Below are 27,955 nucleotides of genomic sequence, written 5' to 3'. Positions count from 1 at the left end.
CAGCATTTTCCAAAGTCGTTTAACATAAACTTTTTTCCAGATGATTTAACTAGCAGCATTTTTGTCTTCTAGTAATTTGAGTTTAATTACTTGGTTTTTGTACATACACAAAATATAGCAAATGTATAAATATAGCAACTGGTGAAGCTTTATTTTGTTTTGATTTAATGAAATTTCAATCTTTAATGGTGTAATGGTACACAGCAGATATTTAATACAGTTCAGGAGTCAGAGTCCATTTACTTTTATCCCAGAGTTTATGCTCTCTGACATCTTTAAAGAAAAGGAAATATTTATAATTTTAATATTACCCTCTTTGGCATCTGTAATTCTTTTTAGGAGTTGATTTCATAAAACTAAGACTCAGTTGTTGTAAGTAGTACTCTTCATAGGGAACGTCTTGAAATGGAATAAGAGGGCCTTAAATAAATGATTGGATGCTATTTGTTTTATACAACAGAAATCTTTGCTAGAGAATTGAGAGCTTTTTTTTTTTCATTTTAGGATGGAACTTAGATGTGTCATAGCTGTCATACGTCATGGGGATCGAACACCAAAACAAAAAATGAAAATGGAAGTGAGACATCAAAAGTATGTTTCAAGAGAATAATTTAACATTCATAATTTTAAAATTTTTGATGAGTTAAGCTCTTTTGATTAATGCATCAAATAGAAAAACTTTTACCTCCTATTTCTTGGACATTGATATTTAAACCACTGAATGCATACATTTAAATGGATTAGGTTGATACCTGAAAATTATCATGGCAGTATCCATAAATTATCAATGTTTTCTGACTTTCATTTATTGTTATAAAAGTATTCTATTGCATTCTGAGAATTATTAACTTCCTCAATTTTCTAGAAGAAAAGTAGTGGAAATATTCTATTATTTCTATTCAGGGTTTAATCTGGAAATGACAAACTTTGAAAACCTCAGCCATTAAATATATGTTAACAAAAGTTATTTTTTAACATGTATTCACTGACTTCAGAGAATATAAAAATATTTTGTATTTAATCCATGTTCAGGTTCCACAGTGAGAAAGCTTTTAAAAGTAGTGTTGTAACTATTAATTTGATGTGGTTTAGCAAAGTATTAAGTTTTATTGGTAAAAGTAAAGGAGCAAAGGTGTGTATAGTGGGGTTCCATGAGTCCCAACTACTTGTGAAGCTGAGGCAGGAGATCACTTCAGCCAGGGAGTTGAGGCCAGTCTAGGCAATAAATAGCAAGATCCTGTCTGGTCAGTAGAGGAGCAATAAGGTATAGTGAAAGAGGAAACATGGTACTTAAAATCTATAGGATTTTTCACTTCTATCACCATGTTTATTACTTTATTAGTTTAAATATTTGGTGATAATATTGATTATTACAAGTGACTAACAGTGCCCTATTATTTTTATAAGATTCTTTGATCTTTTTGAGAAGTGTGATGGATATAAATCAGGGAAGTTAAAACTGAAGAAGCCAAAACAATTGCAGGCAAGTCCATTTGCTTTCATGTTGAGTTTTAAATTTTTAATGGTGATATTAAATAGAAATTCAAATCTTTCATTAACATACTTTATAGGAAGTGCTAGATATTGCGCGACAACTTCTAACGGAGCTGGGACAAAATAATGATTCTGAAATTGAAGAAAACAAGCCAAAACTTGAACAACTTAAAACTGTACTAGAAATGTGAGTATTTTTTTGAAATTCTTGATTATGATAACTGCTTATAATTCTCCTTTTTTGTGTGTGATTTTCTATTTTAATTTCTTCCATTTGATCTTTTTGCTCTTTATCATTATAGCTGAAATGAAGTGAAAATCTAATTTGACAAAATAGATTTTTATATTGTTTTATTTTACTTTTAATTTCAGTAGGAAGATTGAAAGTGACATGATATTTGGATCTTACATGGAGTACTGCTTAGAATAAAGGCTATATTATTACTAACTTGACCCCTGATTCAGTGCTGTTTAAATAAAAAAGTTTTAAACTACATTTTAATCAAGTAAAGGTGATACCCACCCAACATTCCCATTAAAAGCTTTACATATCTAACCACTTAAAACCTTATATCCTTTATTATTTAACGATATACACATTTGTATTTTTGCATATTTCTGTACCTTGTCATTCCTTTAGAATTGTGTAACTTTTGTTTTAAAAAAAGTTTTTATGTTTTGTTTTCAATGGGTTAGAATGACTACCTGTAGTACTAATTTTCTGCTAGGATATTTCAGAGTTCACCAAGGTATTTACAAGTAGAAGGTAGTATTAATATGTGAGAATTAATTTTTCCTCTATGTAGATTTTAGGTCTTTTTAGAGGGTCACATCAGTACTTCATGAATATTGTCCATTGTGCTTGCCATTTTATTTTTCAGGTATGGCCATTTTTCTGGAATAAATCGTAAGGTCCAATTGACCTATCTCCCTCACGGTTGTCCTAAAACATCTAGTGAAGAAGAAGGTATGTCATTCTTAATGCCATTATGTTTTACAGTATGTGTAGTAACTCACTATACATTGTTGATTACCTTTGGATCTTCTGCTTAATAGCTTTGGGACTGGCATGCTGAATGAAAAATAAATAAAGTGGACTTTTGTTAACTATGCCACGTCTATGTTATGTTATATAACTTTGTATAGGAGGCAAGCTTTTATGGTATAGGATTTTCATTTGTGGTATCACGTCGGCACTGAAAAAGCATTAGATTTTAGAGTATTTTGAATTTTAGATTTCTAGATTAGGTTTACACAACCTGTAATAATCTCTTTTGCCTATCTGTTGTTAGACTGGTAATAAAGAATGCTGATGAGAATGCACTATGACAGGATTTTATTCTGCTGGTAGAAGTATAAATTGAGATACATTTTAAAAAGTAATTTGACAATGTATTTTAAAAACTTAAAAAAAATGTTCCTCTGCTTTGACCTTAATTCTGCTTGTAAGAATCTGTCCTAAGTAAGTAATCAAGTGTTCAGAGAAAGATTGATCAGAGGGATATACTTAGTGTAATTATTATAGTAACAAATATTGAAGTAATGATTATGTTAAGCATAAATATAAGTTTGAACATGTTGGTCTTTATGTATTTACTTTAACATTTGATATATTGAATTTATCACATCTTGATTAAGAGAACCGCAGATTAATTTCCTATTCAATGTTTATAATCAAAAACTTCCTGCAAACAAATATAACTATTCTTCCATAAATTAATCTTCCTGCCTGCATAGTAATGCATCTGTATAGCTACTTACTATTCTCAGGGGAAAGGTTGATCTATCCCTTTAAATGAGTTATTAGTAATTCTTTTAGTGCTTATAATGTTTATTTTAAATGATCTTTATTTCTGAAACCCAACAGACACAGATCTTAAAGCTTTACAGGTATAGGCAACAGCACCTAGCCACACAATTCTAAACTTTAAAAGGTGTTCTTGCCTAGGTTTCACTGTTTGCATAAAATCTATTAGATTGCATAAAATTTGAATTTAATAAATGTTAGGTTATCATCTCACATCTTCCTAAATGTCGTGTAAATAACTGCTAATCATGAAAACATATATATCTTCTTCACTTCAGCTAATATATTTTGTTTCATGTGGTAGTGCTGCCAGAAGGTACTTGATGTAGATAGCTGAGATCTGAACTCTGGTCTCAGAAAGCTCACAATCTAGCAGACAAAGAGCAATAAGTTAACTATATTGGGCAAATCACCATGAGATTGGGGAAGGAGAAGTGATACTTTGTGCAGAATATTGGGAGTCTTCTTCCTAAGTATGAAAGATTTTTTGAAATTTCACAAAGATTTTCACAGGTAGAACAAAGGTCATTCCTGATGGAAGCAATAGCTTACAAAGATAGGTACATTTAGAGAATAAAATCTACTGCAGAGGAGAGCACAGAGAAAAAATTAATACTGAGGCATGTCTGTTTAAAGAAACAATCTTAACATTTGTTTTATCCATTCATGTGTATTAGATAGTCGAAGAGAAGAGCCATCCTTACTTTTGGTTCTAAAATGGGGAGGAGAATTAACACCTGCAGGCAGGGTCCAGGCTGAAGAACTTGGAAGAGCTTTTAGGTGTATGTATCCTGGAGGTCAAGGTAAATCTTGGAATTTCTTGAATTAAATTAATTAAATTCACACATTTCAAATTGTCATTTACTATGTGATGTTATTAAATGTAGAAATACAATGAAATAAAAATATAGCTTAAGTGATTTGAGGATTTCTTTTCAGGAGATTATGCAGGATTTCCTGGTTGTGGTTTACTTCGATTGCACAGCACCTACCGACATGACCTCAAGATATATGCCTCTGATGAAGGACGAGTCCAGATGACTGCAGCTGCTTTTGCAAAGGTATTAAAAAATGGTTTGTAAAATTATTAGCATTTTTTATCAAATAGTTTTAAAGCCCTTTCTTAAAGCAATATTTAAAAATTCAAAATTTGCAACTTCTAACTAAAGCCATTGATACTGATGAACTACATTATTAATAGTTTATTTGTTGTAAATAGTTAGGTTGTATATTATGAAATTCAGGATATAGCAAGATTATCCTATTATTTTGCATCTTTTTAAATTGTTGCCTTTTTTTGATATGTTTAGGGGCTATTGGCTCTAGAAGGAGAGCTCACACCTATTCTTGTCCAGATGGTCAAAAGTGCAAACATGAATGGTCTTTTGGATAGTGATAGTGACTCTTTGAGCAGTTGTCAACAACGTGTGAAAGCAAGACTTCATGAAATACTTCAGAAAGACAGAGATTTTACTGCTGAAGATTATGAAAAGGTGGGTCTTAGCAAACTCATTGGAAAATATTGTATGCAGAAAAGTACATAAAACAACTGTAGCACTTGTACTATAACAAAAATACTTATGTACTCATTAGGTAGAGAAATAGAATATTGGAACAACTCTGTCCTGTCTCTCCCTCCCTTTCCAGTTACAACCTGTTCCTATATCCTAGAAATAACTACTAACCTGACTTTCGGTTGTTCTTTTTCATATCCCCAATACTTAACAGAATTAATCTGCATGTCTAACTATTGCAGTCTCATTTAATTGACAAAGATTGTACATATTTATGTTGTACAACATAGTAGTTTGAAATGTGTATATTATGAAGTGGGTAAAACAAGCTAATTAACATATGCTTTGCCCCATGTACTTGTCATTTTGTGTAGTGAGAACACTTCACAATTCTGTTAAGGATTTTCAAGGGTAAAATATGTTTCTGTTAGCTACAGTCACCATATTATATAATAAATCTTTTTGAAGTTATTAGCTGTAGTCACCATATTATGCAGTAGATCTCCTGTTTAACTGAAATATTGTTTTTTTTTGACCAACACCTGTTCTCTGCCTAGCCCCTGGTAACTACCTTTCTACTTTATGGTTGTATGAGTTCAACTTTTTTAGATTTTTAGATCTCACATAAATGAGATTATGCTTAATTGTATTTTCTGTGCCTGGTTTATTTTGCTTACTGTAATGTCCTCCAGGTTCATTCAAAATGTTGCAAATGACAGGATTTCCTTCTTTTTTAAGACCAAATAATGTTTTTGTGTTTTAATGTCGTATTTTGTTTATCCATTCATCTGCTGACAGACAATTAGGATGAGTCCATATTTTTGCTGTTGTGAACAGTGCTGGGGTGAATATGAAAGTGTGATGCTTCTTCAATATACTTATTTTTTTTTCCTTAGATATATACCTAGAAGTGGGATTGTTGGATCATATGGTAGTTATATTTTTAGTTTTTTTTTGTAACTTCCATGCTGTTTTCCATAATGGCTGTATTAATTTACTTATGCTATTTTTCCTTAAAGCTTGTTATAATAGAATATATTTTCTTTTATATCTGATTTCTTTTGCTCAATATTGTTTGTGAAATTCATCCATATTGTTGGTGTGTCCATAGTTAATTAATAATCATTACTGTGTAGTATTCTGTTTCAGGTACTGGCAGATTTTTTTATGAAAAATATCAGGTGGTTAGACTTTGTGGGCCAAGTAGGGTCTCTAATGTATGTTCTTTTTTGGACTACCTTTTAAAAATGTAAAAACCATACTTAGCTCATGGGCTATCCTACAGGCCACATTTGACCTTAAGACAGTAGTTTGTTGACCCGTATTCTACTTTATGAGCATTCTGCACTTTTTATTTGCCTTACACTATTGTTACAAATTTGGTTCATTATGATTAATCATTGTATGAATATCCTTGTATCCTGGTTCCTATGAGCATGTTTCTCTTAGGTAGAGTCAAGGAGTGAATTGTTATAAACCATGATATGCTTAATTAAGTTCAATGTTAGACTGTTTTCCAAAGTCATTGAACCAATTTACACTCCAATCAGAAGTCCATGAGAATTACACTGCTCTACAAATTCTCCATTCTTGAGATTCTCAGACTATTCAGTTTTGGTCATTATGGTAGATGTGTGTAAGATATACTCATTGTGGGTTTAATGTTAGTTGACAATTTAGAAATCTTCTTCCTTGAAGCCTTCTCTCTAGATCTTTTGTCGTCTTTTCCTTCATGCTGTCTGAATTTTTCTTACAGAGTGGTAGAAGTTCCTTCCATATTCTGGATATGAATTCTTTGGTATACGTGCCCTAGTTACACTAACTATTCTAAGCTTCAGTGATGCCTTTTGATGAGCAGACATCCTTATTTTTCATGAATTCTAAGCTCAGTTTTTTCCTTTATGATGAGTACATTTTAATGTGTTGTTTAAAATGTTTTTTCTAGCCAAAGTCCATGTGATATTTTTCTATATAATCTATAATCTTTTCTTTTTTGCCCTTCACATTAATCTATAGTCCAGACAAAAGTGATTTTTGGCTATGCTATGAGATAAAGATACCAAAATTGATTTTTCCTCTCGCAACTATATGTTCATCCAGGTGTCCCAGCACTACCTGAAAAGGCTGTCCTTCCTGACTTCTCTGTAGAACCATCTTTATCAGCTATGTGTAGTTTCTTTCTTTCTGGATTTCATATTCTGCTTGTTGAAGAGCCAGTGAATGAAATGTTCTAGCTCCTACATGAACACTTCTTCAACTGTTGGCATTTCTTGCATTTCCATATAAATTTTAAAATAAGCTCATAAAGAATACTGTTGGGATTCTGATTTACAGTACATGAAAACTATAGTTTGTACAAATTTACATACTTTTGTCTCATCTTTCATCAACATGTGAGAGTGGTATGCCTCTCTAATTTAGATATTCTTGGATATCTTAAAGATTAATGTTTTCAATAAGATTTTTCAATTTTCTGCTTAAAAATCTTATACATCCCTGTTAGATTTAAGCTGAAGTAATTTTTTTAATGTAATTGTATATGGTACACCTTTAAAACTTTTATTCCTGTTGTTGCTATGTAGAAATATAATTTTTTAAAATATTGCTAATATACGTATCTGACTTGTTAACTTATTCTGATTAATTTATATAAATATTTCAATTCTTTTTTGGTTTTTTGAGTCAGGTTCTCATTATGTAACCAAAGTTTGAATCGCTATGTAGCCCAGGCTGGCCTAAAACTGTTAATCCTCCTGCTTTGGTGTCTCAAGTGCTAGGATTACTGGTGTGCTCCACCATCCCTGTCTCAACTTTTTGATTCTTTAAAAGCATATTCACAGAGTTTTTTATTTCCCAGTCTTGGTGTGCTTTTTAATTCTTTTTCTTGCTTTATATCAATACCTAAGATTCCCCAAGTGATACTAAATAGAAGTAATATTTCTTTTCTTTCTCTTTTTTTATTTTCTTTTGAGACAGGGTCTTCCTGTGCAACTCAGGCTGGCCTCAGATGTGCAGTGCTCCTGCCTCATCCTCAACTGCTGAGATTGTGGGAGTGTACCACCATGTATGACTTAGAGTTTTCATTTCTTTTCCTATCCATGTTCTCCAAGAGAAACATTTTACTGCTTGCTCATTAAATGTGAAGCTTCCGAAATTCTGTTCTATTCCTCTTTTGCTAGGAGTTTTTATCATGAAAAGTTATGGAATTTTTATATTTCTTTTCATCTCTTGTGTCATATAATTTTCAAAACATGAAACTAAACTTAGGCCTAGAATAAAGTCAGTTTTTAAATATTTTTTACGTATCACTAATTTAAATTTGTTAATTTTTTTGATTAGGAGTTTTGTATCTGCATTCATGAGGCTGATTGACTTTATTCTGTTATATCTTTACTTATAGTGTCAGGAATATACTAGACTCCTAAAATTAGCTAGAGTCATTCCTATTTGGGGGGAATACTGTGTGTACAAAGATTTCATTAATTTTTGGTAAAATTTACTAGTAAATTAACTTTGGCAAATCATGTGGGAAGTGTGTGGGGGTGGGTAGGTGTCTGGGTGTGTGTGTGTATATGTGTGAAAGTTCATAATGATGGAACCAAACGTAGATTAATATTTCTCAGTTATATCTATCAGTATTGTTGAGTTACATTCTTGTAGAAATATGTTTATAATATCCTCAAAGCTCTTTATAATATGTGCCAAATCTATAAAAATGTCCCTTTTGATTTCATATACCTTCTTTCTTTTTACTTGCAGTTTTTCCATAATTGATCAGTTTTAATAGTTCTTTCAAAGAATGATTATTTGGATTTTTTGGTCCTATGAATTATGTGTTTCTTATTTGATTTTTATTATTTAACATTTTATTCCTTCTACTTCTTCTGTAGTTTTTTTTACTCTTTTTATGATTCTTAAAAACTAACACTAGATTGATGGTTATTAACTCACTAATGTTCAGTCTTTTATAAAATGTACACTCTAGGTTGTATCTTATGTACTTTTTTATTATAACCGTTACTTTTGAAATTTTTGCTGTTTTTGACATTTTCTAAATTCCCTTTGATTTCTTTTTATATTCATTTAGAACTACATTTTTTAAATTTCCAAACTTTTTTGAGATAAAATCTCCCTATGTAGGTCAGGCTGGCCTGGAACTCACAAACTCCCTGCCTCAGCCTCCTGATTGCAGGTATCACAGGTGTACTGTACCATTCAAAGCACACACTCGCCACTGAGCCTACCTTTAACCTTCAAACTCATGGCATCTTAAAGTTTTTATCTTTTCTAGTTTTATATCAATTTCAGAAAAACAAAAACTTCCTGATTTTTTTCTATTTTGTCTTTCTGTTTTGTGTTCAAATTTCTAACTATAATTGTGAATTTGTCTTGTCTTTGTAATTCTCTTAATCCTTGCTTTACATATTTTGATTCTATATTATGTATATTTAAAGTTGATACATATTTTAATAGCACTTTTGACTTCAGAGTTTTAAGTGCTGCAGATTTGCATTGGTTGAGCTTCATTGATCTAAAAATTTGAAATACAAAATGCTCCATAATTGAAAACGCTTTGAGCACTGACATGGAGTGCAAAATAGCACACATGATCTCATGTGATGAATAATAGTCAAAACACTGATGCACTAAAAGTACTGTATGAAATTTACCTTTGGGTTGTGGGTAAAAGGTGTGTGTTATAGTTTAGATTTGAAATGACCCTCAAAAAACTTGTGTGTTGAAGTCTTGCTCCCCAGCTGGTAGATCCAATTATTGAAAAGTCCATTGGATCATAAGAGCTCTGACCTAATCAATGAGTTAATCCATTGATGGAGTCATAATTTGGCATTATTGCCAGGTTTGGAAGGTGGGGCCTAGTTGGAGGAACTAGGTCACTGAAGGTGTACCTAGCCCCTTGATGTCTGTCTGCTTTCCTCTCTCTCTCTCTCTCTGTCTGTCTCCCTCCCTCTCCTTCGTTCTTTCCCTCTCTCCCTTTTATTGGCTCTCAAGAGGTGAGCAGTCTCCTCTGCAACACAGCCTACTGCCATGGTACTCTGCTTCATTTCAGGCCCAAAGCAATTGATCCAAGTAACCTTGTACTGAAACTTCTGAAACCATGAGGCAAAATAAATACTTTCCTCTTAAGTTGTTTATGTCAGGTTATTTGTCACAGTGATGGAATGGTTGCTAATACAGTACGTATGAAGCATAAACAAATCTCATGTTAAGGTTTGAGTTCAATTGCTAACTTCTGTGTATGTAAACATTCCCAAATCCAAAAAATCTGAAAAATTCAAAATTTGAAATACTTCTTGGTCCAAACATTTCAGATAGAGAATATTCAACCTAAATTACCTCTCCTTTCTTGCTTTATTAGAATGAATAATTTTTACTACTTTTGTTTTTCCTGTTAACTTGAAAATTATATCTGTTCTACTATTCATTTTTTGGCTAGTCCAGAGGTAAGAATAGGTACCTATTATTTCTGAGACTTACAGTGTGCTTTTACTCTCTTCCTAAATAACACAAGGACCCTAGAAAAGTGCTTTTCAAACTTTAAATTGCACAAGCATGATTTGGGGTCTTGTTAAATCTTGAGTTTGGCCTGGGATTCTACATTCTTAATATGCTTCCTGTTTATGCCAGCAATGCTAGTCCATGGATTATACATTAGTGATAGAGCTAATATCATTGTAATTTCTGACCAGCTTGCAACTTACATGCTATTAATATTATTTTAAGTCTGCATATTTTAAACCTCATAATACATCATTGTTATTTTTATATAATCAATATTCACTTAAATGTACCAACTAATTTGTTGTATTTTTATTTTCTGAAATTATTTTTTTACATTTAAAAATTTTTACACATAATTAATACATTTTTTGAATACACTGTGGTAATTCAGTACATACATTTAATCTACAACTGTAAAATCAGGATACATAATATTTATACCTCTTTATCATTTTGTTAGGAACTTTTGAATTTCTTTCCTAGTCATTTATAAAATATATATTGATGTGAACTGTAGTCACCCAACTGTTGCAGAACATTAGAACGTATTTCTCCTGTGTAACTGTATTTTGGTACATATTACCCAACATACCTCTCTCCCCTTTCTGTTCTCTACTAATCAATGTCCTCCTCTTGTTTAAAATCAACATTTTTAGTTTCCTACGTATGAATGTGTGGTGTTTGTATTTCTGTGTCTGGCTTATTTAATTTAACATAATGTCTACTTCTTTCCAGTTTGCCTTGATGTTGAGGTTTTCATTCTTTTTTATGTCTAAATGATATTCTGTATTGTTATATCAGATAGAAGTTCTATTTTTAGTTTTTTGAAGAATGTCTACAGTGTTCTCCATAATGCGTGTACTAATTTACATTCCCCCCAGCAGTGTATGAGTTCTTTTCTCCACATTCTTATCAGCATGTCTTTTTTTTTTTCCTATGGCATTGGGCTTGAACTCAGGGCCTGTTACACCTTGAGCCACTCCACCAGCCCTTTTTCATGTTGGGTCTTTTCGAGATAGGGTCTCGGGAACTATTTGCCGGCGACTGGCTTCAAACTGTGATCCTCCTGATCTCCACCTCCTGAGTAACTTGGGTTGTAGCCGTGAGCCACTGGCACCCAGCTTTTCTTTTTACTTTTTTGATAACTTTTTTTTTTCTGACTGGAGTGAGTTGATCTCTTATTGTGGTTTTTATTTGTATTTCCTTTATGACTGTTGATATTGAGCCATTTGTATATCTTCTTTTGAGAATGTCCATTCAGATCATTTGCCCACTTTAACTTAGATTAGTATTTTGTTGAGTGTTTTGAGTTCCTTATATATATTCTAGATAATAGTCTCTTGTCAGATAACTTGAAAATATACCCCATTCTGTATGTTGGCTCTTCAACATACCTAGGTTTCCTTTACTGTTCAGACTTTTCTTAGCATTATATAATACCACTTGTTTATTTTTGGTTTTCTTGCTTATGCTCTTTGGATCTTGTCCTATACTGTTATCTTGAATTTTTTCTCCTATTTTCTCCCAACAGTTTCATAGTCTTTAGTGTTTTTCCTGTCTTCTTCCAACAATTTTATAGCCTTTAGCTATTATTACTTAGGTCTTTGATCTATTTTGAGTTAATTTTATATGTGTTGAAAGGGGTCTAGTTTTATTCTTCCAATGTGGATAACTAGTTTTCTTAGCTCCATTTATTGAAGAGGCTTTTCTGTCTCTGATTTATAAAGTTTGTATGAGAATCAGTTGGCTGTAGGTTTATGGATTTATTTCTAGACTTGCTGGTCTGCTCCACTGGTTGGTCTTTCTGTTGGTTTATATGCTAGTACCACGTTGTCTTTGTTACTGCAGTAGTAGTGTCTGCAGACCTGCCGTTGTGATGTTTCTAACTTTGTTCTTTTTGCTCAAGACTTGGCTGTTTGTTACCTTTTGTGGTTCCATGTGAATTTTAAGAATATTTTTTCTATTTCTGTAAAAAATGCCATTAGTATTTTTACAGGATTGCATTGCACCTGTATACTATGTTATACAGTGTGGACGTTTAGTCCGTGAACTTGAAAGGTCTTTCCACTTTTTTGTCATTAACTTTTTCATGAGTGTTTCATAATTTTCATTGTAGATATTATTCACCTCCTTGTTTAGATTTGTTCCTTGTGTTTATCATTATTATTAGTAATAGTAGTATTAACTTGTAGCTATTGGGAATGGGTTGCTGTCTTGGTTTCTTTCTTGGTAAATTCACTATAACATAAAAATGCTACTGGCTTTTGTTTATTAACTCTGTTTCTTGTATCTTTACTGAATTTATCACTATAAATAATCTTTTAGTGGAGTCCTCTTTTTTTTTTTTTTTTAAAGATAAGGTCTTTCTATGGTTCTCCAGCTGGCCTCAAACTCACAATCAGCCTGCCTCAGCTTCTAGAAGCTGGGGTTGTAGACATATGCCACTGTGTCTGGGTTGTTAGAGTCTTTAGATTTTTCTATACATAGAATCATGTAATCCACAGCAAGGATAATTTGGCTTCCTCCCCTTTTTTTTTTTTCTTTTGTTTAATTGCTGTGGCTAAGACTTCAATTACGATGTTGAAAACGAGAGGTAAAACTGGACATACTTGTCCTATTCTAGTTTCTAGAGGAAACAATTTAAGCTTTTCCCTTTTCAGTATGCTGTTGGCTGTGGATTATCATTTATTGCCTTTATTATAAATTGAAATATGTTCCTTCTCTCCAAAAGATGTTAAGTGATTTTATCATGAAGGGATATTAGATTTTATTGAATATTTTTTTAACTAACATTTTGTTGAGGATTTTTGCATCTATATTCATCAAGGTTATTGACCTACGGGTTTCTTTTTTTTGTTGTGTCTTTGGTTTTTTTTATCAGGTAAATGCTAGTCTTGTAGAATGAATTTGGAAGAGTGCTCTCCTTTTCAATTATTTGGTATAGTTTGATAATTAGTATTCTTTAAAAGCTTACTCAGCAGTGAAGACATCTGGTTCTGGGCTCTTTTTTGTTGGGAGACATTTTATTGCTGTTTCAATCTTGTTACTTGTTACTGATCTGTTCAGATTATCCATGTCTTTGTGGTTCAATTTTGATATATGTTCCTAGAAACACATTTCTTCTTAGTTTTCCAGTTTTTTGGCATGTGCATGTAATTTTTCCCAATAGTCTCAAATGATTCTTTATCTGTGGTTTGAATGGTAATGTCTCCTTTACATTCTTAAGTTTTTTGTTTTGTTTTGGTTAAGCTAGGAAGTTTTGTTGATTTTATCTTTTCAAAAATCCCCAACTCTTTGTTTTGTTGATCTTGTTTTTTTTCCTTAGGTCTATTTCATTTATTGCAGCTCTGATCTTTATTATTTCTAGTACTAGTTTTGTATTTTCTTTGTCTACTAATTTTGGATTTTGTTTGTCCTTACTTTTCTAGTTCCTTGTATTACATTGTTAATTGTTCTGTTATTAATCTGCTGTTGGTAAATTCTCGTTTTGTTTTTGGCTTGTTTATATGAAGATGTCTTTATTTCAATTTTTTTTCTTGTTCACATTTTTACTGGGTATAGAATTCTAGGAACACAATTTTTTTTTTTTTTATTGCATTGAAGATTGTTTCATTACCAGTGTTTTTCTTCCTTCTTGGCACTAGGGACTGAACTCCAGAGCCTTGTACATGCTAGGCAACTATTCTACCTCTGAACTATATCCTCAGGCCCTATAGATTACTTTTATATTGCTAGTGCTTTATTAGGATTCTTGGGTGTGTGGGTTGATATCCTTCAGTTTTGGAAAGATTTTTTTAAATATTGCATATCTGTTTTTCTAAATCTCCAAATATACATTTGTTAGGGGCATATCACTTTGTCTTAGCTGTTCTTTGGGGATTTTTCATCCTTTCTTCTCTATGCTTTATTCTGCATATAATATTCTAATGCATCTTTCAGTTTACTAAACTTGTTTTTGACTATATGCTGTATGTATTAAATTCAACCACTTTTTTTTTTTTCATTCTAGAATTTCTATTTGCTTTTTTCCTTAATTTGTTGCCTTTTTGAAAATAATTTGTAGATCTTTGATGATTTTCTTTTTTTTTTTCATTTTTCTTTTATTATTCATATGTGCATACAAGGCTTGGTTCATTTCTCCCCCCTGCCCCCACCCCCTCCCTTACCACCCACTCCACCCCCTCCCGCTCCCCCCTCAATACCCAGCAGAAACTATTTTGCCCTTATCTCTAATTTTGTTGTAGAGAGAGTATAAGCAATAATAGGAAGGAACAAGGGGTTTTGCTGGTTGAGATAAGGATAGCTATACAGGGCATTAACTCACATTGATTTCCTGTGCGTGGGTGTTACCTTCTAGGTTAATTCTTTTTGATCTAACCTTTTCTCTAGTTCCTGATCCCCTTTTCCTATTGGCCTCAGTTGCTTTAAGGTATCTGCTTTAGTTTCTCTGCATTAAGGGCAACAAATGCTAGCTAGTTTTTTAGGTGTCTTACCTATCCTCACCCCTCCCTTGTGTGCTCTCGCTTTTATCATGTGCTCATAGTCCAATCCCCTTGTTGTGTTTGCCCTTGATCTAATGTCCACATATGAGGGAGAACATACGATTTTTGGTCTTTTGGGCCAGGCTAACCTCACTCAGAATGATGTTCTCCAATTCCATCCATTTACCAGCGAATGATAACATTTTGTTCTTCTTCATGGCTGCATAAAATTCCATTGTGTATAGATACCACATTTTCTTAATCCATCTTTGATGATTTTCAATGCTTTATTTTGATCATAGGAAGTCTTTTTTGTTTCTATTCAGTAATCCTTAGTACCTGAGTCTCTTTGGTTGTTTATGTTGTCTATTCTGCTGATGGACATTCATATCATGTTTTCTTATGTCCTGAAACTACAATATATCAACTATATCATACTTGAATTCACCCCATTCACCATTCTCCTTCATCCCTCCTCCTCCCTCATTCCTGGTATAGTTTCAGCAGGTATCATTTTTGCATTTACATACATGTGTGCGCAGTATTTGTATCATATTTACCCTCCTTCACCATTTCCCCACTTCTCCCCCCCCCATCAGTACCAACCCTCCAGGCAGGACCTGTTCTGTCCTCCTGTTCTCTGATTTTGCACAAGAAATAAAGAAAATAAAGTGACATTTTTGCTTATTTATGATAGCTTATGGCACTTCCATGTACGTATGTATTGTAGCCCAATTTGGTTCATGTCTATTTTTCTTCTTCCTACCTTAGTCCCTTTCTTATGGTGGTTTCAATAGATTTAAAAATTCTATATTCATTTGTTGCCCTCAATGCAGAGAAACTAAAGCAGATACTTTAAAAGCAACTGAGGCCAATAGGAGAAGGGGACCAGGAACTAAAGAAAAGGTTAGATCAAAAAGAGTTAACCTAGAAGGTAACACACATGCACAGGAAATTAATGTGAGTCAACTCCCTGTATAGCTATCCTTATCTCAACTAGCAAAAACCCTTGTTCCTTCCTATTATTGCTTATACTCTCTCTTCAACAAAATTAGAGATAAGGGCAAAATAGTTTCTGCTGGGTATTGAGGGAGTGGGGGGGAAAGGGAGGAGGTGTGGGGAGGGGGGAGAAATGACCCAAGCATTCTGTGCACATATGAATAATAAAAAAATAAAAATTTTGAATCCTTAAAAAAAAAATTCTATATTCATTCTTATATTGAGAGTACATGAACCATATTCACCTTCTTATCTTCCTTCCTTTACACTTCCCCTCTTGTATGTGACTTCCTCTTAGTGTGACCTGTTTTTCATAGTATGAGGTACTCCACACGAGAGAAAACGTGGCTTTTCGCCTTCTAAACCAGGCTAACTTCACTTAAGATGGTGTTCTCCAGTTCCATTTACCTGCAGATGACAAAATTTCATTCTTCTCTCTGCCTGAATAAAATTCTATTGTATATAAACATCACATTTTCTTAATCCACTCATCAGTAGTGGGACATCTTGGCCGTTTCCATAGCTTAGTTATGAGTAATGCTGTAAATAAACATGGGTGTGCAGGTAACTTTGTTGTAACCTGACTTACATTCCTTTGGGTATATCTGTAGGGGTGGAATTGCTGGATCATATGACAGTTCTCTTTTTTTAGTTTTTTGAGGAGCCTCCATACTGTTTTCTATAGTGATTGTACTAATTTATACTCCCACCAGCAGCTTATGAGGGTTCCTTTTTCCCCACATCCTCGCCAACATTTGTTGTTGTGTTCTTGATGATAGCTATTCTAACAGGAGTGAAGTGGAATCTTAACATTTTTTGATTTGCATTTCCTTCGTGGCCAGGGATGTTGAGCATTTCTTCTTATGTTTCTTAGCCATTTGTATTTCATGCGATTAAATAACTTGCCAAGCTAAGTGTTAAAACTGGAGTTTAGAATTATGTTATCATTGATGGCCTTTGTTGAATTGGAAAAAAATTCATTGTAAAGGCACAGTAGCATAGTGGTTAAGAGCACCAGTTCTGTAGGCAGACTTCCATGTTAAAACCCTATTTATACGTAATGTGCAAAATAGCAAATTCTCATCAAATCTCATCCTTTAAGTTGGAGTACTTCTGCTAAATTTTCTCTTTGGGTATTCTGTTGTTAGCTAGTTTTTGATATTTTTATGACGTGGAATTCTGAGACTTTTACTTCCCCCTCGACCTTACTATGTTTGTTGACTGTTGTCTATATTTGTGGAATGGAATTATTTTCTACTTACTGAAAAATTTGGTATATTGTTCTTTGAAATAACTAGACATAACTAGATATAAAATATATACTTTACTCATTTGTAGCTTACTCCATCTGGAAGCATTTCTCTTATAAAATCAATGCATTTAATTAAAAATCCCGTGAAGACCTGTGACAAAGTTTATTCCTTGATTCAAAGTTTGACTTCTCAAATCAGACATCGAATGGAAGATCCCAAATCATCAGGTAAGGGTTGGGGTGTAGCTCGGTGGTACAGCGCTTGCCTAGCATGCGTGAGGCCCTGGGTTCGATCCCAGCACCAAAAAAGAAAAGACAAAAAAAAAACCTCTCCCCCAAATCATCAGGTAAATATATTTTTCTTAGGGCATAATACAAAAGCTGCTGTCCAGTTAGTATAAATATTTTTAAGTGAGGTATGCCAATCTTCTTGTTTTAAGAAATTAAGCCTCTTTCTTGAAGCTTAATCTAGATGTAATGTTAATTAATATGTATTTAGCAAAGGAATAATAGCTAATTGGTTTTTTTTTTTATCTGTGAGAACATGAAAAAGAAAATAAAACATTCTCATTTGATTATCTAATTATTTAACATTGCCAGGTAGTCAAGCAGTAATAGGTAGCATATTCACTCTGGTTCTGAAGCTAGTTTGGTTAACAACTTGGAAAACTTTGACATCTTGGGTTTCTTACTGGTACAAATGAGTCATTTGTTTTTAATTTCTGAGTTTCTTTTCTGCTAAAGATAAGATAGTCTGTTATTCTGTTAATTTTATGAATCTAGCAAAATGACAGTACTTAAAATTCAGAATTGAAAATGTATTATTTTAAGAATTTTGTTATAGTCGTTTTTCTTTGCATTGCTATTAAAGTTTGTTATATATTGAAAAGATCTTTTATAAAGCAAGTTCCTGACTCAAGTGTTTATACCAAGAATGTATCCAAATTTAAAGAAATGTTTAGGTGCTAATGGTATATGCCTATGTATATATATGTATGTATATAAATATATATTAAATAATATATACAATTACAAAAATTATATATATTGCATAGACCCTTGGTATAACATGTATATGATTTCAAGGAGATCACAACTGAGGAAAACAGTGAGTGCTCAGAATTCAGACTTCAGTACTGTACTGCAGACACCTGATTCATTTTTCCCATACCACCACCCAACTAACATTAAAGACATGCTGCCTTTCAGTAAATCTAAAATTTTCACTTAAATTAAGTACATTATGTGCCTTCCTTGGCTTGAGAGGATTACTATAACTTTCACCTTCTTAGGAGGCATATTTTTACAAAATTAAGAGCAGGGAAACACTCAGCAAATCACACAATGCTTTAAACACCACTGACAATAAAGTGCATCGCACAGCTTAACTGGGAACTTGTCAGTAATGTAGTATGCAAGTGGGAATTAAATTTATTTATTAAAAAAATTTTTTTGGCCGTATTTTGTCTTAACCAAGTGTAATAAATCTGAATAAAGCAAATTTGCTATATATATTATATATAATATATATATAACATTTATATATCATATTTATGGTAATAACTATAGCTTCTTATTTGTATACCTTTTTCTCTTTAAAAATCAAATTATAGGGAGGCAGGCATAGTAGTATAGGCTTGCAATCCCAGCACTTAGGAGGCTGAGGGAGGAGATAGAGAGTTCAAGGCAAGCCTGGGCTACCTAAGCAAACTTGAGGCCAAACCCGGCTACATGTTGAGACCCTGTCACAACGAAAGAAACAAAAAATTCTACTTATCAACATTTTAATGTGTATTCTTAATCAGATTTTTAAGTTGAATACCCTAAAAAATGTTATGTTGTTTTAGATATTCAGCTTTACCATAGTGAAACATTGGAGCTTATGTTACGAAGGTGGTCCAAGTTGGAAAAAGACTTTAAAACAAAGAATGGAAGATACGATATTAGTAAGATCCCTGACATATATGACTGTATAAAATATGATGTCCAGCATAATGGTTCCTTGAAATTAGAAAATACAATGGAATTATATAGGCTTTCCAAGGCATTAGCAGATATTGTTATCCCTCAGGTAAGTAATTCTTAAAAATCAATTTTCTTATACTATTATATAAATAGATACCTTAAATATATTTACCATTGAATAAAAAAATGGTTGATTTCATGACTCCAGAAAACCCTTAACGTTTATGTTAAGTAATTATGAGTTTATATTATAAGCATTTTATTCTTTATACTAATCACATTAACTGATTTTCTAACAGTTTGATTACAGTGACATTTTATTAAAGTATATTTTATTTATTAGAGTAATTTTAGGTTTGCAGAAAATGGAGTGGAAGGTACACAGATTTTCTGTATAACTTCTGCCCCTGTATAAATGTAGCTTTTCCTCCTCTGTTTTGATCATCCTCCACCAGAGTACTGTATTTGTTACCACTGATAAACCTGATATCATTATCATTCAGAGTTCATGGCTGAATGGTATGAATAAAAGAATAACTAATTAACCCATTCTTTGTATTTGGAAACCTAGATTCTTTTCATTTCTCTCACTGTCATTGCAGGTCTTCCCACTTACTTGATAACTGTTTTCTGTAGCTCCAGAACTCTTTAATATATCTTTACCCAGATCAGCAGTGTATGAACACCTATTTCCTTATACCTTGCTAAAACAAAATTTAAAGAAAATGCTCCCTTGATGATTTTATCATTCCAGCACTTTTCTTTTGTTTACACATACATTCACAATTGCATACATATCTCATGTGTACCCAATTCACAGTCATCTATATTGGCAAGATTTAGAAAAATAAACTTTAGTTTAAGATAACTGATCCCAAGAAGTTTAGTTTTCATACTGTAAAAGTTACCTATTAGCAGGAGGTAGCCTTTAAATAGAGGTATCCCAGAATGAACTTGGAGAGAGTATGTGTATGTCTTATTTCTACCATATTCTCCTTCCTTCCTGCCTCTGTCTCTTCTACTTTGACCTTTTGCCTTCTTCCCTTCCCATTCACACACATTTTTTTTGTAATATAAATTATTTTTCTAATCTGTGACTTTGAAGCATAATTTTCATTGCAGTTATGTTATAAATGCTATTTCTTTGACACTTCACATTATATCAACTTCTTACAATTCTAATTAACTCATAATGATTGTAGATGTCAAATTTGATAATTTTATGGCATCTTTGGTTACCACTAGTTAAAACTTTAAAATATTAGCCAAAGGCTTTTAAAAAATATGGTAGACTTTTTAATCTCTGACATTAGGATGGACAAAAATATCATGATGTTAATCTATATTTATTTTCATGTTAATTGCCTATTCTATATTTTAGTTTTCTGACATCTATCTTTCTTATAGAGTTATTTTTGCATTTTAAACTTTCTGATTGAGGTCAATATTATTCATAAGATTTCATTCATTCATTCTTCCTCCCCTCTTCCACAGTTGCTTGCTTTTTCAGTTCCATCAAAAAGTCCTTCCAGTTATAGTTAATGGTTTGAAAATAGTATATTTGCAGTTGCAAAAATTAAAAGTTAGGAGTTGCCTATATTCCAAAAAGGTTTTATACAATATTTGTGTCTCACTAGAATTGTTTAATTCAGAAGCGTATTTGTCAGAGCTCTGTTATCCTATCTGTTTTCTAATACGATGTGTTTTCTGCTCAGGAATATGGTATAACTAAAGCTGAAAAACTGGAGATTGCCAAAGGCTACTGTACTCCTCTAGTTAGAAAAATTCGCTCAGACCTTCAGAGGACACAAGATGATGATACTGTAAATAAACTCCATCCTGTGTAAGAGATTGTGCTAGTTGTTTAAATCTATAGGCATCTATTTTTGCATACCGCACATAAAATTACTTTTTGATATTTCCATGTAGAAACCAGGAGTATCATTTGGTATATTGTAAAAATACAATTAACTAGGTATTAACTTTTAGTTAACTGTCAACCAAGACGTTATTATTGTTATTATTTTTTGTGGTGTTGGAGGTGGAACTTAGGACCTTGCACATGCTATGCAAGCACTCTACCACTGAGCTACCTCCTCAGCCCTTGGCTTTTTGAGACAGGTCTTACTATACAACTCAAGGTGGCCTCGAACTCCTTATGTAGCCCAGTCTGGCCTTGAATTCACTATCCTACTGCATCTGTCATTGAAGTGCTAGGATTACAGATGTGAGTCACTACGCTTGGCTCAACCAAGATTTTTTGATGCCACTTTGGAAAAAAAACTGAGGAGAATGGGGAGAGGGTATGTGTTATCATTCACATGGGATCATTAGTGCATACCCCTCACAGCAACATTAGTGTCTGAACATATTTAGGTCTATAGCCTCTCTCATTACTATTAGAGAAGTTAGTTCATATTGGAAAAATATCTATGCAAATAACTCCTCAGTTGTGGTTGGAAGAATGATAGATTATATATGTTGTGAACTTTTACTTCTAATAAGATTGAATTCCATTTTATAAAATAATTGTGATACTTAGCAATTTTTTGATTATATGGTTATGTTTTAATACTGTCTATTCTAACTTTAGGTATTCCAGAGGTGTTCTGTCTCCTGAACGTCATGTTCGTACCAGATTATATTTTACCAGTGAAAGTCATGTACACTCTTTGCTGTCTATTCTTCGCTATGGTGCCTTATGTGATGTAAGTAGAATAAGTTATTCCAGTCGAGCTGACAAGTATGTTTCTTTGAATTTGTAAACAGATCATTAACTGCTGTTTTTTGTGTGACATTTTAGGAATTCACCTCTAATTGTAATGATTTACCATCATTTTTTTAAGGGTTTACTATATACCAAGCACTTTGCTACATTTGGGGAATAGAAACTTTTTTTCTTCCTTCAAGAAAGATCCATTTGCACAAACAATAGCATAATGTGCTTTAGGTGATGTTATGAACAAGTGCAATGGGATAAAGGGAAACTGATGAATTTAAGTAATTTTAGGGGTCTAAATTGACAGAACTCGGTGTTTGATTAGACATTGTGCCTCTTAACTTCTGTCATATAACAACATAATCATTTTGTTTTTATCTGACAGTTCAGAGTGATTGACTAAACTCAGTTAGGCAGTTTCACTTAAGGTTGTATCAGGTTACATCCAGATAGTGGCTGGAATTCAAATCATGTCAGAGGTCTTCTCTCATATCTAGTGGTTGATGCTGATTATTAACTAGGACATCAGCTGGGGTTGTTGAGCAGAACAGCATCATCTTGCACCTTCATATGACCTGCTTCCTCAAAACACAGTTGGGTTCTAAGAGTGAGCTTCCTAGGATAGCAAGGTGCAGGTGTGTGGCATTTCCATGACCTACTTTCTGAAATTAAGTTGTGTCACTTCTACTGAGGTCTGTTAGTTGAGATAATCATAGAGGTCTATTCAGATTCAAAGAAATGAATGGAATATCATTGTCACGTTGTAAGATGAGTATATAGGATTAAATATTTGGTGCCCATTTTTGGAAAACACAATCTGCCACAATGTGCTCCTTGGCCATGATAATTCATATTCTTCCACATGCAAAATTCACTTGACCTTGCCCCACCACAACCAGATAGTCGTGGCTTCTTACATACTGTGTTTGAGAAGGTACTGCTGAATATTATTAGAGCAGACCTAGCAAAATCTGTAACTGCCACACTGAAATCAGATGGTATTCTTAATAATGTCATAGAACATGGCACATTATAACCATACTTTACAACAAAAAATTACTGAGTACTTTTATGTATTTGTAATATCCATGACATACAAACAATGCAGGAAAATTATCCAGAATATATATAATGTTTACATAGACCTTGCTGACAATTAACTGTAAACTTTGTACTTTGAGTAGTTTACCTTTTCAAATAGAATTTTCTATACTAAATGTTTGTAGTACATTTCTCTAAGGTCCCTTCAGATCTAATGCTCTCTGATTACAATTAAGAGACCAATGAGTCTCTCAATGAAGAGGGAAGAAAAGTAAGATCAGTAGAACTTACATATGCCTCCTCCTGTTGAGGTTTTAGAATCAATGTATTGTACACAGGAACATTTCTCGTGGGCTATGTGCCACAAACATGGACTTTATTATATTGGGGAGAAAATGCTTTTCCAGGATAATATTTGGTGTTATGAAGTATGATAATTTACTAGGTACTTTCAGACTTAGAAGTTTATATACTGCACTTTACCCTCAGAATTCAGTACTGGGTGTCATATTTTAAAAGATTTTTTTTTTTAACTTTGTATAAACTGTTTTGATAAGAGTCATCATTAAACTGTAATGTTACTAGTGAGAGACTTTTAAAATAATTTATTTAAACAACCTTAAGAAACTTACTATGACTTTTAAACTTAGTGAAGTTATTTTTGAAAGATGGTGCACGTAACTCTTCACCCTTATATTTGTGGTACCACTCAGGATTAAACAAGCTATCATAATGACAATAAAGTGACTTTCAAGTAATACAGTACGAGAAAATACTTACCATATACCTTTTGGTCAGGAATCAAAGGACGAACAGTGGAAACGAGCTATGGATTATTTAAATGTTGTCAATGAACTCAACTACATGACTCAGATTGTTATCATGCTTTATGAGGATCCTAACAAGGTACAATAGCTCTTGATTTGTATGAGTTACCAGAGGTAAATGAATACTTGAAGTTCCTTACTGTAACTATTCTTTCATATGTTTTAGGATCTTTCCTCAGAGGAGCGCTTTCATGTTGAATTACACTTTAGTCCAGGAGCCAAAGGCTGTGAAGAAGATAAAAATTTACCATCTGGCTATGGGTATAGACCAGCTTCCAGAGAGGTAATGAAGATGAAACTACTGGTGCTAGATAGTTCTAGATTTTCATGAGGATTCTGCAACAGTTTTCTATTATGTACTATAAATAATTCTTACCTTAAATTAGTATCTACTACTGAGTAGTAGAAAAATGAAACTTTTAAAAATATGATTTGGGTAAATAGCATTTTTATGCATATTAGAATACCTCAGAATTTTTATCTTTTATTTAGACTGGATTTTAAGTGCAGTGTTTAGAATGGGCAAGTGTAATTTTTGTTTTCTATTGTTGTTTTATTTGAGGACTACTGCTGAACACTGGAGTAAGCACCTGACATGAGTTAGTCTATTTTTGTCTTTATTGTATGAAGTTTGGTGTTATTTTTTTTCCCTTAAATATATGTCAAAATTTGATGTTTGGAAGTTATCTAGATATGGAATATTTTAAATTATTTGGAAATATTTTAAGTTATATCTTCAATTTCTTTAATCAATGTACTTTTAGATTTTTCCTAAATTTTCGAATTTAGGGTGCATAGTTGTTCATAATATCCTATATTATCTTTTAATGTCACTAAGGCTTATAATGCTGTCCCTTTCTTCATAATGGTAATTTTTTTATTTGTGTTTATTCATTTAGCAAGTCTTAGCAAGAATATATGATTTCTTAATTTTTTTCAAAGAACCAACAAATTCCCTTACCTGTTCTCTATTGTACATTTGTCTTTTATTTCATTAACCTCTGATGTTAGTTTCTGTGTGCTTAGTCCTACTTACCTTGGATTTATTTTTTTGATCTACCTCTAACTTATTTTTCATTATTTTTTTTTTTTGGTGGTACTGGGATTTTGAACTCAGGACTTTGTGCTTGCTAGGCAAATGATCTACTACTTGAGCCATATGCCAATCCTTGGATATTTAGTTATTTGTAGATAGGGTCTCTCACTTTCTGCCCAGGGCCATCCTTGGATTGTGATCCTCCTCATTATACCTTCCGCATAGCTGGGACTATAGCTATAATTTACCACACCCAGCTTATTTATTGACATGGAGTCTTGCTAACTTCTTGCCTGGGCTGGCCTCGAACCACAATTTTCCTGGTTCTACACCTCCCAAGTACCTGGGGTTATAGGCATGCATACACCAGCACACCTGGCATCTCTAAGTTATTTTGATGGATACCCAGACCATGTAATTTTCAGTTTTATTTTTCTAACATTTGGTTTGGAGCCATAAGTTTCCCTTTAACTATCATTTTAGCTGTGTCATTTTTAGGTATGTTTTATCATTCAGCTCAAAATACTTCATGATTTCTATGTGATTTTTCTTCTTTGATTCGTAGGTTTGAGATTTAGGGCCTAATTTCCAAATACGTGGAACATATATATGAGCTTTTATTAGTGATGTCTAGCTTCATTCAACTTTGTTTGATAATATGTGAGGTGTGATTTTTCTCTTAAATGTATTTAGAATTGCCTTATTGGCCTGCATACAATTAATTCTTGATATGTATCATGTATATGAAAAGAATGTATTTTCTGTAGTTCTTTATTTCCTTTTCCTGTTCACCAATTGCTACCCTCCAATAGGTTACCTAGGACATAGATAAATAAGATACACTTCCAGATTGCAAGAATATCACAGTGTAAGAGATAAAGAAAAGTTAAAAATTCTTATACCAAGTATCTATAATAGAATGGATAACTTGTCTAACAGTCATATAGTAAAACACATGTTTTAAAGTAATAAGAATGGACAAACTATAATTAAATGCAGTTGCATTAGTGAATCTCATAATGTTGGCCCCCCAAAGCCAAGCTCATCAAACTAAGGGCTGTACAGAATATTATGGAACTCTTTTAACCATATCAGGAATGTATAAAACTTGAGGCAGTCATCACAGTCAATAATAAAATATCAAGGTGGGAATGCCCGCTATCACTAAATCGATTAATTTTACTAGACATTCATCACCATTCATTGATGATGTGATCAGAGGCATAGAAAATCCAAATGACTCTTGGCAAATTATTAGAATGAATAATAGCACATAGCAAGTTTGCTAGTTATAAAATCTATATAAAATGTCGAGTTAAAATTCAATATGACACTTGCAAACATAAAATGAAATTTAATAAACCACTTATGACATCAAAAACATAAAGAACCTATGAATTAATTTGTATAATATATTCATAAAATATCATAATTTTGTCAAAACATACAAAATATAGCTAAATAAATTCAGAAATACATCAAGTCCTTATACTAGAAGATGAAGTATAGCAAAAGATTTTTTTTCCTAAAAATTATTCAGCAGAGTTATTATAATTCTAATCAAAACCCTAAAGAGTTCTTTTTGGAACATTTATAAGATGATTATAAAATTTATGTGAAAATGTAGGAAACTTGAAATATCCTAGCAAATCTTGAAGAACAATATAAGACAAAATATACCAGTGGAATAATACTATGTAAGAGTTCAGAAACCAACTTAACAATATATGAACACAACATATGTTTGGAATTTCACAGATAGTAATGCAGGCAGTAGGGATAAAATGAACTCTTCAATACATGATGATGCTTGAACTAGTTATCCATACAGGAGGGGAAAAAAAATCTGGACTACATTATACAAAACACACCCAAAAAGCAAGGAAAGTTCAGTGCACTAAAGAAGTAGGGAAAGCCAGGTTCTGCGGGTCACATCTATAACCCAGTCTACTTGAAAGGTTGTGATGGAGAGGACCATGTTTTGAGGCCAACCCAGGCAAAATATTCATGAGCTGGCCTCAGGCTGTGATCCTCCTACCTACTCTGTCTTGCCTAGCTGAAATCATAGGTGCCAACTGCCAGGCCTGGCTTATTGATTGTGATAGTGTCTTGTTAACTATTTGTCCAGGCTGGTCTCAAACATGATCCCTGTGGTTGCCACCATGCCTAGCAATATATAGATTTTAATTGTCTTTTTTGTTGTTGTTTAGCTTCTCCATAGAATGCTTGTGTTTCCTGAAATGGAGAGTCATTTCTCCCACAATACCCAGGATAATACCTGGCTATTATAAGAGTTCATTAATATTAATTCATTTGATAAGACAAATTTCATATGGTGATTTTATCAATTGTTGAATTTCTTTTTCAGAAGAGCTGTTGGGGTTTGCTTGTTTGGTTGTTTTTTTGTTAGTTTTGTTTTTTGAGACATGGTCTCACCATGTGACCCCAGGCTGACCTCAAAATCACACTGTTCCCACCTCAGTCTCTAGAGTGCAAGGGTTGTAGCCATGTACCACTGCATCCAATTCAGAGAGATTTTTTTTAAAAAAATCTAATTGTAAGTGTTTTGTATTCTTTCCTCACAGAATGAAGGCCGGAGATCTTTTAAAATTGATAATGATGATGAACCTCATACTTCTAAAAGAGATGAGCCTGATCGAGCTGTGATAATGTTTAAACCAATGGTATCAGACCCAATTCATATACACAGGAAGTCCCCACTTCCAAGATCTAGGAAGGTGGCTGCAAGTGAAGTAAGTACATCTGTCAGTACTTGCTTTTCATAAGTAAACTAACTATTGATAAAACTGAAAAGAAAATACAGCTTTAATTATAGAACATAGGAACCTATCAAATTTTTAATGGTCATTTTTGTCTATTTTTCAAACAAATTAAAAAAAAACAGGCAATAAGAAAACATACATATGAACTTTTAAAATTGGAGCTTTATGTGTAGTTTTCAATACAAAATTGAATATGAATGTGAAAATAAGACCTTTCTAAGATCTTGATAGACTGATCCATAATCTTGTTGTGTTAGATTATTCCATAAAGAACTTTTTAAAAGTCTGATTTAATATATCAGGAGTATTTTTTGTTTAAAGTAGTAAGGAATTGCCAGAGGTGCTTCAACAGTAACTAATACCTATGACTGACAATCTAGGTTAAGCTATGAAATTCCAAATTGTTAGTTTGATTATTAAAACCTGCATAAGAATTTGAAAATTTGATGATATGACTGAAAAATTTGCCTTTAAGATCTATAACTATAAATAGATTAACTTAATTTTTGCAGTCAAT

General features: G+C 32.7%; 1 protein-coding gene across 18 annotated transcripts in view; it reads left to right on the top strand.

Annotated features, from left to right (window-relative positions):
• Ppip5k2 (diphosphoinositol pentakisphosphate kinase 2) overlaps window positions 1–27,955 on the top strand; it is a 79,446-nt gene that overhangs the window by 28,034 nt on the left and 23,457 nt on the right. For 13 of the 18 annotated variants that reach the window (XR_012449081.1, XM_074077013.1, XM_074077020.1 and 10 more), the window contains 14 exons: window positions 505–591; window positions 1,408–1,483; window positions 1,572–1,681; window positions 2,376–2,461; window positions 3,979–4,104; window positions 4,241–4,362; window positions 4,612–4,794; window positions 17,154–17,295; window positions 18,915–19,138; window positions 20,748–20,875; window positions 21,626–21,740; window positions 23,591–23,698; window positions 23,786–23,902; window positions 27,241–27,408. Coding sequence is in view for 17 of the 18 variants with exons in the window: in XM_074077013.1 (XP_073933114.1) it covers window positions 505–591; window positions 1,408–1,483; window positions 1,572–1,681; window positions 2,376–2,461; window positions 3,979–4,104; window positions 4,241–4,362; window positions 4,612–4,794; window positions 17,154–17,295; window positions 18,915–19,138; window positions 20,748–20,875; window positions 21,626–21,740; window positions 23,591–23,698; window positions 23,786–23,902; window positions 27,241–27,408 (1,792 nt within the window). In the remaining variant the exon portion in view is untranslated. Of the gene's footprint in view, window positions 1–504; window positions 592–1,407; window positions 1,484–1,571; window positions 1,682–2,375; window positions 2,462–3,978; window positions 4,105–4,240; window positions 4,363–4,611; window positions 4,795–17,153; window positions 17,296–18,914; window positions 19,139–20,747; window positions 20,876–21,625; window positions 21,741–23,505; window positions 23,699–23,785; window positions 23,903–27,240; window positions 27,409–27,955 lie in introns of those variants that run through there. The other 5 variants (XM_074077021.1, XM_074077018.1, XM_074077014.1 and 2 more) reach the window with 2 other exon arrangements.

This window comes from Castor canadensis, chromosome 6 (genome assembly GCF_047511655.1).
Source record: "Castor canadensis chromosome 6, mCasCan1.hap1v2, whole genome shotgun sequence".
NCBI classification, from domain to species: domain Eukaryota; kingdom Metazoa; phylum Chordata; class Mammalia; order Rodentia; family Castoridae; genus Castor; species Castor canadensis.
This window is presented reverse-complemented; position numbering and strand designations above follow the sequence as displayed.